The sequence below is a fragment of the Taudactylus pleione genome, unplaced genomic scaffold (genome assembly GCF_031769625.1).
Source record: "Taudactylus pleione unplaced genomic scaffold, aTauple2 ptg000128l, whole genome shotgun sequence".
Lineage (NCBI taxonomy): Eukaryota > Metazoa > Chordata > Amphibia > Anura > Myobatrachidae > Taudactylus > Taudactylus pleione.
In genome coordinates, this window is record NW_028284530.1 from 3319467 (window position 1) to 3332579 (window position 13113).

General features: G+C 45.3%; 1 protein-coding gene across 1 annotated transcript in view; it reads right to left on the reverse strand.

Moving 5' to 3' along the window:
- The window catches only part of DENND6A (DENN domain containing 6A), a 69205-nt gene extending 57448 nt beyond the window's left edge, over positions 1-11757 (reverse strand). The window contains exon 1 of the mRNA XM_088472686.1: positions 11494-11757. Coding sequence (XP_088328812.1) covers positions 11494-11637 — 144 coding nt within the window. The 5' untranslated portion in view covers positions 11638-11757. The remainder of the gene's footprint in view (positions 1-11493) is intronic.
- Positions 11758-13113: the final 1356 nt, after the last annotated feature.

A 13113-nucleotide genomic window follows, 5' to 3' on the forward strand; every position in this document is an offset into this window, starting at 1 on the left:
TCACATTCTCACCAGAGGGAGACGTAAAAACCGGTGACCAGAGTAAAGCCCATCTGCAGCACAGGTGCGACAGGGCGGGAGTCCTGTGGAACCCTATGGACTTCGTAGAAATAGAGATAACAAGGGTAAGTTCTTAACATCTCATATTTTTTAATTCAGGGTCCATAGGGTATCCACAGGATACCTTGGGGATGTCCCAAAGCAGTATCCTTCAAGGGTGGGGACGCTCCTGTGCTGAAAGGAGAATCCGCTGCCCGAAGGAAGCATCCTGAGAGGCAAAGGTGTCAAACGCGTAATACCTCACAAATGTATGGACCAAGGACCACGTGGCAGCCTTGCAGATCTGGACTGCAGAGGCACCACGTCGAGCTGCCCACGAAGGACCCACAGACCTAGTGGAATGAGCCCTCACAGAGGATGGAGTCGGCAGGCCTTCATGAAGATAAGCTTCTGAAATGGCCATACGGATCCAAGCTGCCAAAGTTTACTTTGAAGGAGGCCAACCCTTTTTACGGAAGCCATAGAGGACAAACAGGGCGTCCGACTTCCTAAACGAAGAAGTGCGGTCAACATAAATCCTTAAGGCCCTCACAACGTCCAAAGTGGCCTCACCCACTGACAGGTCAGGTGAGTTAAAAGCCGGCACAACTATTTCCTCGTTGATATGAAAATGGGAAACAACTTTGGGAAGAAAAATCAGGACGATTGCGCAGCACCGCCCTGTTCCCATGAAAAATCAAGAAAGGGGGTCTACAAGAGAGCCCCTAAATCAGAAACACGTCTGGCCGAAGCGATGGCCAGAAGGAAAACAGTCTTAGCTGTTAGCCATTTAAGATCCACTGAGCCCAGTGGTTCAAACGGCGGTCCCTGGAGAGCCCTCAGGACCACAGCTAAATCCCAAGGCGCCACCGGTGGAACAAATGGCGGCTGAATTCTAAGAACACCTTGCATAAAGGTGCGCACATCAGGGATTGTAGCAATCCTACGATGGAACCAGACAGACAGGGCAGACACCTGCACCTTCAAAGAAGCAAGGCGAAGCCCATGGTCTAGTCCTGCCTGTAGGAAGGCTAGCACTCTAGACAGACAGAACTCCCGAGGTGCATTACCTCTCGGTCGACACCATTGGAAGAACGTATGCCACACACGATGGTTTCCGAGCTCTCAGCATAGTGCGTACTACAGATCTGGAAAACCCCCTGGACCTTAACATGGCCGTCTCAACAGCCACGCCGTCAAAAACAGCCGAGTCAGGTCCGGGTGAAGACAAGGACCCTGTGACAGTAGGTCCGGTCGTAGCGGCAACCGCAGAGGGATGTTCACGGACAGACCCTGAAGGTCTGAGAACCAGTGCCGTCTGGGCCACGCGGGAGCCATCAACAGGAGCGTCCCTCCTTCCTGTTTGAATTTCCGGATTACCCGTGGAAGAAGGGAAACCGGAGGAAAGAGATAGGCAAACCGGAACGTCCACTGGACGGACAGAGCATCCACCAGAGATGCCTTTTCGTCTCTTGTGCGAGACCCGTACACCGGCAACTTGTTGTTGTGCCGTGACGCTATGATGTTGATCTATGGAAGACCCCACCTGTCCACCAGAAGTTGAAAGACGTCCTGGTGCAGAGACCATTCCCCCAGATGAACGTCCTGGCGACTGAGAAAGTCGGCCTCCCAGTTGAGGACTCCCGGGATGAACACTGCTGATATGGCCGGGAGATTGCGCTCCGCCCAGATCAGGATGCGGGACACCAAGTGCAGCCTGTCTTCGGGTTCCTCCTTGACGATTTATGTAGGCCACGGTGGTGGCGTTGTCCGACTGGACCTGCACGGGATGACCGTGGAGAACCCGATGGGCGTGCTGGAGAGCATTGAAAATGGCGCGGAGTTCCAAGATGTTTATCGGAAGCTCCTTTTCCACCTGAGTCCATCTGCCCTGGAACAAGTGTGGACCCGAGACCGCTCCCCAGCCCCGAAGACTGGCGTCCATCGTCAATAGGACCCAGTTCGCCACCCAAAACGGACGACCCTTGTTGAGATGGGTCGTCTGCAACCACCAGGCAAGGGACAAGCGAACCTCCGGGGTGAGCACTATCGTCTGGGACTTGAGACTCTGAGGCAGTCCATTCCATTTGGACAGGATCAATTGCTGCAGAGGTCTGGAGTGAAATTGGGCATATTCCACCATGTCGAATACGGACACCATGGAGCCCAGTAACCTCATCGCCGACTGAAGAGACACAAGGCGACTCTGCAGACAACTGCACACCCTCAACTGCAAGGCAGAGATCTTTTCCCCCGTCACAAACATCCTCTACTGACTGGAGTCCAACAAGGCTCCGAGGTGCAGAATCCTCTGAGATAGGATCAGGGTGGACTTTTGCCAGTTTATCAACCAGCCGTGCCGTTGCAGTACTGCAATCGTCAGATCCAAATGGTGTAGAAGGAGCTCCGGAGATCCTGCCCCCAACAGAAGGTCGTCTAGGTACGACAACATGCGGACTCCCTGCAGCCGCAAGGAAGCCGCCATGACCGCCATAACCTTAGTGAACACACGTGGTGCTGTCTGGAAGTGATCGTTGCGGATTGCAAACCTGAGGAACTGTTGATGGCGCGTAAGAATAGGGACATGCAGGTAAGCGTCCTGTATGTCCAACTACACAATGTAATCCCCAGGTTCCAGCGCCAGAATGATGGACCGTAGGGTCTCCATCCGAAACCTCGGCACCCGCAAGGACTTGTTGAGTGCTTTTAGGTTGAGGATCGGACGGTACGACCCATTGGGTTTCTGCACCAAAAACAGATTGCAATAGAAACCCAGACACCTCTAGGAGAAAGGAACAGGCACTATAACTCCAGCCTGGAGCATAGTTTTCAAAACCTTCCGCAGTTCCGTGGCTTTGTTCCGGTCTGATGGAAGACCCATGGTGAAGAATCGGGATGAGGGCCTGTGCCGAAAGGAGAGGGCATACCCGTGAGAAACCACCTCGTAACCCAACTGTCTGTCGTGGTTACCGACCAACACTGGGCGAACCGTACCAGGCGGCCTCCCACTCTGGGATCCCCCAAAGGGAGGCCCGGACCGTAAGGCCGCAGGTTTGTCATCGGACTTAGGGGCTGGATGTCTGGCACTCCAGGCCTGCTTCCGGGGCTTGGCCGATTTCTTGAGGCCAGCCTGTCGGGGAAAGGACTGTGCTTTAGGCCTACCCTGGACCCTGTAAGGCCGAAAGGACGACGTACCTGAACTGGAAGGAACTGCAGCAGACGGGAGACATGCCGATTTGGCTGCCGCCAGTTTGGCTACAATTTTGTCCAGTTCCGGACCAAATAGGACTTCTCCATTAAAAGGTAAAGCTTCCAAAACCTTTTTGGAATCAGCGTCCGCCTTCCAAGATCGCAACCATAAGGTGCGATGAGCCGCCACAGATGCTGAAGAAACCCGAGAAGTCAGGGTACTGATATCTAAAGCCGCTTCGTTAATGTAAGTGGCCGAATCCCGGAGATTGCCTATCAACTCGGTCTGTTCAGCCGAACAGTCGAAATCGAAAGACGCCTCCAAACTATCAGCCCAGCGCTCCATAGCTCTGGCTACCCAACAAATAGCCATAGCCGGCCCGGCTGCCCCCCCCCCCGGCGAGGGAATAAATGGACTTCAGGCAGATTTCCACCTTACGGTCCGTGGCATCCTTTAAGGAGGACATGGAGGGCATGGGCAACGTGGCACTTCGGACCAGGCGTGTCACATGAGAATCCACCTGTGGTGGGGATTCCCACTTAGCAAAATAATTGTCCGCAAATGGATAAGCCACTGCTAAATGTTTTTGAAGTTGATACCGTCTGCCAGGATGTTTCCACGCTTCCTCTAAGTGGTCCACCAATTGACCCGAAAGAGGAAACACTGTGGCGTCACCCTTAACATCTTTGAAAAAGGCATATTTGGATTTTGATACCGGAGGTTCATCATCCTCAATAACTAAAGCTGTGTGGACTGCACGAATAAGGCCAGGTGTATAAACCTTAGACTTAGCGTCCGACTCTTTAGTACGGAGAGGTTCTTGGTCCGACAGATCCAGAATCTCCCCATCATCGGTCGTCCCCTCGTCATCCTCATAAGGAGTGGACAGAGACGCCACCGGCCGCTTGTAACACGTCTGACAAATGCTGCACAGAACTTGTCAGAGAATTAACCCACGCAGGCTCCTGAGAGACCTGAGGAGGGGAAATAGGGAGACTGTGGGGTACCATCAGTAGTCTCGGGAACCCCTGCATGGGTGACGACACCACTGACTGCTGGGACAATCCCATCTGAGGGAACGCAGGTTGCGGAGCTAACTGGCCCACTAGGGTTGTAAGCGCTTTAGCGAAACAAGTCCAGGGAGCTTCCTGTACCGGAGCCGTGACAGTAATTTGCCGCATCAATAAAAAACACTGCCGAAATAGCCCCTCCGCACTACCCTCCCCCTCTGCTATAGGTACCTTACACGTAGTACACAGAAGCTGGAGAGGAAAATCACTTTCAGACATGATGGCAAGTATGTGACCACTCTCACTGATACGCGTTAGTATAGTGAGAGAACCGCCCTGCAATCACCGCACCGCAAGGGCTTTAGCAGAAGAAGAGCAGGGACAGTGAAAAGGCTCACAGTTGAAAGTGAAAGTACAGGCAGCAGACGCTAGCAGCAGTCACAATGCAAAGAAATCAATCCCTGCACCATCAGCGCTGATCCTCAACTTCGCAGACACAGGGCCTGGTAGGACACAGCGCTGCATACACAGACCTATTCCAACGGAGGAGAGGTATGCCGGGGGACCCAAACCACGATGCCACCGATAAGCAGCTTCCAGCAGCGTTCACCATGCTTCCATAAAGATGGCCACCGAGGAGCAGAGAGGAGGCCGGCCTGGGGGAGGAGCGCTGCCACAGGGCCAATCGACAGGTGCAGAGAGGGCTGTGTGCAGCGGGGGAGGCGCAGGCTGTGTACAGGGAAGGCGCGCTCCCCTGGCATGCAATTAACCCCTGGGACGCCGCATTGCTAACGCTCAGCTGCGGTATGCTGTACCAGGGGGGTAGTGGAAGCACAGGTCCGTAACCTGGCTCCACGCTGCAGCCAGTCCCCAGGGAGCCCCCTGCCTGGGGACTCCGGACCATGTTCCAGCGGGGACCCACCGCGGGACCCCGCTGCTTACCTGCTGTCCCCCTTAAATCCGGCCATGATCCCAAACATCTGGAGTCACCGCTAGCTGTGACCCCAGATGCCTACCAGCATCCCCGGATCAGTACCGGCGTTCTGGTACTGGCGGGGGTGTAGGGAAGACAGCATGGACGCCAAGAATGACTGTCCATGCTGTACCTCCAGATGTGCAGCCACAGCTGCCTTGTAGAAAACTTCAGGGGCTATCCTTAGCCCCCCTCTAAACAGGTGCATCAGACTCTGAACCGGGCACCAACGAAACAGATGCCTTGGCTCGGGGGCGGGGTATAGGAGGGGGACCCTAGTGCATCCTGGGAGGCTGAAAACTTAACTCTATGGTGCCCGATGCCTGACGTCGTCACCTATACCCCAAGGTATCCTGTGGATACCCTATGGACCCTGAAGTAGAAATATAACAGCAATAAGATGTAAATGCTAAATCAGGCTAGCTTAATGTTTTTTCTATCGCCGTTTTAAAATGTATTGGTCAAAGCTGACAATGAAAAGCGGCTCTGTGAAACTGCTAGTCAGTAAATATAACCCATTGGAGCCTGAAATTAAATCCTAGAGATGCCTGTTGCCTGTGTGTCTTGTACCACCAAGAGTTTGCAATCTAACCCCAGGCTGTGGGCATCAGAACACTGCGGGGGCATGTTTCTCCTTATCTGTAGGCACCTTAAACATGAGCCAAGTTTATGCCAGTTGAGGGCTGATTGCATTTGGGTACAGCACATTTCTACTACTCACCGCATAATACATTATTTTAGACCAATTGTTTTACAGATCAGATTTAAACAATAGAACATTGCATTTCTCTGTACACTGATGAGTATGTACCCTTGTTGTCACAGCAATAAAGTAGTGACTGAGCATGGAGCCACGTCCTCTACCTATGGCCTGAATGCTAATATTTACTAAGCTGTCCTTTCTGCTACGTGTCCTGCAAACAGTAACAAAGAGAGATATCCTATTCTGCATGTACATAATGGGGAATATATGAGATCTGTGTTCCAATTTAGGGGGCAGACACTCAATCTAGTAACAGTAACATGTTTTTACACATATTTGTCAGGCTGCTTTCATGCATTTAAATTGTATAAAAAGATGAAGAACACAATTGTGAGAAATCTGTGAAATTGTAGCGCTTTCATTTAGAGGTATATAAAATAAATAATGGACAATTTGTAATTTATCTTCAACATCACAACTATACCACCAAAGGTCGACTGACAAATTTGATGTATACATTGGTTCAAACTTTGGCCTAAAATTTGGACCATTGTTTTAATAGTAAATGATGTGTGAAGTAGCCACACCCCCTCAGTGAAGTAGCCACACCCCATCAGTGACATCACAGCTCCTAGACACACCTCCAGTCATAGGAAGGTTTCTCCTTACATTCACCAATGCACATTATTTCTTTGTGCACTTATTAATAAATGTGTGTATAGTCTCAGTGACATTTTGTAATTAGTTTCTTTATAAATCATGTATCCATTTAACCTCACAGTACAGTTGTCGCCAACTAAGGTTTATTGATAATTATAAATCTTCCTTCCCATCCGATGCTAGATTACAAATTACAATGATTAAAAGGGAAGTTTCCACATTTTTAATCATATTCTAGATCTGATAATAAAATTTATTTCTTTATCCATCTCCCCTCCCCATACATGATAACGCAATATCTCCAGAAACATCACTGATCTCTATGCTCCATTCCATCATCGAATACAGAAACCTAGAGTAATGAAATGACAGAAATGGCTGCCTGCACATGGCCGATTCAGGTATTGTTTATTTTTTACACTGAGTGTATATGGTGACGGTATGGTTTGGGCCATGTGTACCCAAGGATGGCTTAGTGGGTGGCATTGTGACCCCGAGATCCTTCCTGTTTTAAGTTCAGATACATCTTTTAAAGCTTGTAACACTTTCTGCTATGTTACTACAGATAGGAGTGTTTATTTGACTAAATGCATTGTTTTACCTTACAACTGAGATTAATATGGGTAATGTTTGGCCCTTTAGAAGACTAGAGGACTGTATATAAGGGCCCTGTAGGTATCAGGTTGCCCATCAGGTCTATATATTGGGGAGGAGTGGGGGCTAAAACCAGAAGCTTGAGGTGTGGGGGTTAGATAGAGGACTGATGTGATGGACTGAATATAGGTGGGGATGGAGGGAAGGGAGTAGGATAAAGGGAGCATAAAAAAAGCATGGAATATATGCGTCATATTTACAAAAGTTAATTAACGCTACCACAAATCTTGCAACCTCTAGACTTTACTCACTGCAGGTCTGAGTTTTATCATTAACTTACAGATATTAATATACGTCAGACACAGCAACAGGCAGAACAAAGTGTAACAGAAGAGTGATTGTGGTTTTGTGCTATTATGGATGTGATCTAAATGTACCACCACATGGCAGATTGTAACAAGCTGTAACTCAACAAATTACAATCATTTTGATAATTAGATTATCAGTGGACATTGCAGCTTATTCCAATATGTTTTCATTAACACAGATCCCTATACACAGAAAGACTTTAAAAACAAAAATATAAAATGCATAGATTATAATTATGCTCTCGGCAAACACTATTTTAAATGTTTTGCCAACAAATAACAGAAATGTAGACTACCGAGGCCAGAAGGAAAGGGATGGGGTTTCAGATTGTAACAGGATAGATGTAAAATGTATATGAGGGTTAGATGTACACCAGTAAGATGTATATGAGGGGTTATTTGTCAAATGACTATTAGGGGTATTCAATATGGGTGCGATAACATCGTTTTTGCGTTAATATCACTTGTTTTACTTTTACACCCTATTCAATTTCAAAGACTTATCGCAGGTTCAAAAAGTCTTTGATAAAAAACGGTGATAACTTTTCACCATTGAATAGGTGTTGAAAAAAAGTGCAGAATTGGGGTTTAGGGGTGCAGGCTTAAAAAAAATAGCCTGCACCCCTGAGATTGACATTTAAAAAAGAACTGTGTCAAAAAAAGTTTTTTTTAAAAAAAAATAGGGACACCCCAAAAAATTAATTTAAAAATTGGGGTGCAAAAGAAAAAAAAAATGGGAAAAAATTGTTAAACAATAGGGAAATAGGTTCAGGGCTATTCTGCAAGTATGCGGCAGGTGTTTTCTAGAATAGAATTATAGCGGCAGGTGCACAAATGCAGAATTTTTAAAAAATTACTTAAGGGACATAAAAATATGCTAGTACCCATTTTCATGTACCCCAAATTTGATGGGACCACTTAAAAAAACGAAAAAAATAACCTAAGTGCTCTTCTGCATCACTTCTTCAATGTCGGGAAAAAACCACCTGCTGCGGCTATTTAAATCCCCGACTTTCAATTAAAGGCTAAAACGGGGGTATCCATAGTGTTCCCCCATGTTTTTACAACTTTAGGGGGGTCTTACAATTATTTTAAGGAAAAATTCGTAACTTTACGCAAATCCAACTTCGGAGTTTCCTGTTTTTGTTAATTTGATATTGAATACGGGGATAAGCGGGAGCGCGCACCATACCTTTACGCAGAAAAAAACTCCGATATGAAACGTTAACTTCACCAGGGAAGTTAACCTTTCATATTGAATACCCCTTTATATCTGTCAATATGCTTTAGCACAACATTAAAGAAAGAAGACAACAGTTTAAAGTATTATTATATATAATCTGCTAGTGAGTATTTAAGATGGGGCGGCACAAATCTGGGGACCTGGCAGCCAATTTGCCTACACAATGACTTCAGGTTGAGAGTCAGTTCTAATGATGCAGTGAATGCATATCTCCTCTAGCACCTTAAACATTCCTGCTGGCTCCTAAGGAATCAGCAATAGTTTGTCCACCACTGATCTAACTAAAGGTGACAGTTAGATGGGAAAGTTTTATTTCCAATATATTAAAGCTGCACTACCACTTAAAGTTTACTAACCTTGTAATTCCCCAGCAGTAGCCGCCGGGGACCGCTATATAACGCTTTTTTCCCGAAACTCCACCATTTTCTAACATATATCTGTCAAACTTATTTCTTTTGTCACTTTAAACTGGTGGCAGATGTGTGAGAGATGTAAGACCAACATAAACAGTAGCTTCTGAGTTGTTCCATCACTCAGTCCCACCTCCACTTTGAGAAAACAAGGGACCCCCAGTAAAATGGCTGCATGAAGCATCTCCTAAATGAATCAGCAGGCTAGGAAAATGAAGTATTAATACAGATTTAAGAGGGGAAAAAAAATTATTATAACGCACTTCCTAGTACATATTTGTTAGGCGCAGCTGAACTCTTGTAGTCCATTAAAATATAGGATAATAATAATACCTGTTGTTAATAAATAGAACAAAGGAAAAAGTATCCCAAGTGATCGCATTACAATACACAATTTGGTAACCCATTGTTTATAGGTGACAGGTCCACTTTAGAGCTGCTGACAATAGACAAATAAGCTCCATGCATGCACTCTCTCTAATGGGGGCATCCACTAGACGATTTTATCCCTGTCCAACCCCTTAACGATTTTCCCTTGAAGTTTCCCTTGAAATATGATCTTCCGCTCTGAACAATTTGCAAAAGATCTAACAATAAACTATGTTGTTTTAATCTGTGATTGAGAGCTTTCAGCTATAGTGGGCAGATAGTGGTTCATCATTTGATCGTTTAGCGTGAACGATGTGTAAACGATGTGTAAACGATTTGTAAGCAATCAAGTGAAATTGACCTGCATGTTCAGTCGATGGAGGAGACAATCAAACGACCAGCGGGAGCGCGCATTGTACAGCGTTAGAAACAATTACTGCACGATTTGCAAACGATGTTCGAACGATTATCAAACGATTTTATCATTATCGTTCAACTTTATTGTCTAGTGGAAACCCTATCCTGCACTGACAAGCCTCAACATATACAAAACAGTCTGCAACAGGAAATTCCATATCCACACTAGCCCATGTCATACTCTAAATGCTCTTATTTCGATATGACTAGAAGCACATACATTATTCTAAGCAGAACTGATTTCCATCGCTTTCTGTAGGGTTATAGCTAGGAATGCAGCCGTGTCAATGGGAAAAGAATATTTACACAAAGAACTACTGGTGTACAGTGATGTCCCATACATATGGTGTTTGTTGTGGCAATAAGCTATTATAATATTTAAGTAGATAAAATAAAATCATTGGAGTATTGAAATACATCTTTGAGACAATTAGCCCTTTCATCAGCCAGTTAAGATATATGCTGTATACCCATTAAGAGCCATGCAAAAACTTGAGGTTTTATCCTGTGGTGTAAACGCTTGCGGATTATCCTGCCTTATAGGGGTTGCACCTTCATCACAACTTCAGCAGTTTACAAACAAGCTGTCCCAGGTACAGTGTATAACAGAGGACTAGTCTAAATGAAGGATACATTCTGTCAGTAATAAAGAGCAATGTATTGCACAACTGTTAATAAGCATCACAAACTATGAAGTCTTTGAAACTACTGTTCTCCTCCAGTACAGCCCGCTGCTTTGTAGATAGCTGTTTGTGAGAACATGTGATGATAATTACTAAGCCATATCAAATGGATATATTCACCAGCACACACGAAACAACATGCACAACACATGGCCTGTGTTTCCCTGTAATAAAACTACACAAAGATTCCCAGTTCTAAGAGAGAACCACCACACATGACATATTCAGAATGTCAGGAACTCTGAATTTCTTTCACATTTGTGTTGCCAAACTTTTCTCTGGAAACTTAAAGTCACGTGAATCTAATGTACCGTGTAGCTCCACATAGTGCTTTTTCCATTAAACAAACTGTGCTTAGACCCATTCATTGCCGAAGTGCACAGACGAACAGGTACAGAGATATGCAAACGACTAACACAGGGGAAAACATGCATCACATCTTACATTCACATAATACCCACTCATACATAGTCCAAAATAAAACAAGAGCATTGGGGGAGGAAGGCGACAGTGACACATTATATTATATATATATAGCTGTTATATAATAACACATGCGGCACTCAATGAGTGACATTTGTATATATTGGAAACATATCACCAGACCAACGTTTCACGCCAGCGATGTGTTCTTTTTTTTCTCCATGATCACTATTGAGCATTTACACATACATACATACAAGTGTGTGTGTGTGTGTGTGTATATATATATATATATATATATATATATATATACACATACACATACATACACACACACACACACACACACATACACAGGGAGATACATAAAGATATAGAAGTACTACAATAACTTGCAGATTCCACTCTCACCTCTACTGTCTGGCCCAATTCCAGGTCGAAGCCCACCACACAGATACAGTGCAGCCAGGAGGAGAAGTGGTCCCAGGGAAGGGATAACGGGTCCCCACCAGCAGTGTGCAGCTCCCCGATCCCCTCCATCCCCGGCGTAGACATGGTTAGCTGCACCGAGCCTCCATCCAGCCGTCAATCAACAAAGAGCCCGCGTCATCACACAGCGCCGGCACCGGGCATCGCGCACTGGTGATGATGGAATCCTCTTGTGTGGGCTAAGAGCTTCCGCCAGGAAGTGCTACTGTAGTGTGACTGTGACCTCTAGTAGTAGTATGTATGCTGTAGTAGTGTAGTGTGTACATAGTGAGCTGCATTGTTATGTGAGCTGGTTGTGTTGTAGCTGCTATTATTCTAATATGATATTTATTAATACACTAAAATACTATATAACAGTGACTTTATAATACATGTATACTTGAATATTATTAAACAAGGAGTGTGCTATACATATTATACGCATAACTATTTCTGAAAGTGTAGCTGTATACAGTAGTCGTGACGGGTTCTGTTCTTGCTTTTCATACTTCTTTTCCAATTGCAATAAGCTGGGACTTTTTAGATGGGGTGCAAAACACTATAAATTATGAAATTTATTTCAGGCTGGGTGTGGATTGATAGGACTATAATGAAAAGGTAGACAGTAAATAGGTTGACACCAGAAGGTCAATAGGTTGACAGGGACATTAGGTTGACAAGTAACACTGTAGAACAATGAAAATGTTTCCGATGAGAAAATAGTTAATTCTAATTGATTTCAGCATGCAAAGAACGAATATGACATTTAAAACTCAGTTAGCTCTGAGTTCCAAGATATAACCCATGTATGACGATGTAGGGGTATTCCTAGTGAAGTGGGCAGAATGGAGAGAATCTTACCAGCAATCGGCGTTACACGCAAACGGGGGCGGGGCCTAATGACCCAATTAAATGAATCAGTTATTTGTCCCCTCCCCTATTCAAATAAATGTGATTCACGGGATTACCCACACAAGATAACTGTGGTGCACTGAGTGACAAGCATAGTGAGCGATTCCACCAAGACATTTCAGCAATGGAACAAGGATATCAGGGTAGGTGAATCACTACTGTTGGACAGAGATGCCCCAGAAGAGGAGCACAAGAGACAAGCAAAGAGAAAGCACCTCCATGAATAGGCCACTATATTAAATAGTACTTTTGTATGCTGTATGTTTGTTTCGTTTTGTGTTCTTATTTGTGATTGATTGAATTAAAACCACTGTTATTTATTTTCTATCAAGAAAATATCAGATTATTTTAAAATAGCTTTTCACTATGACTATATTACTAATGTACATATAGTATAGTGCACAGGTTCTCAAACTCGGTCCTCAGGACCCCCAAACAGTGCATGTTTTCCAGGTCTCCACACTGAATCAAGTGAAATAATTAGCTCCACCTGTGGACCTTTTAAAATGTGTCAGTGAGTAATGAATACACCTGTGCGCCTGCTGGGTGACCTGGAAAACGTGACCTGTGTGGGGTCCTGAGGGCCGAATTTGAGAACCACTGGTATAGTGCAAGTAGTGTAGCTAAAAAAATAGAGCTAGTAAAAACATT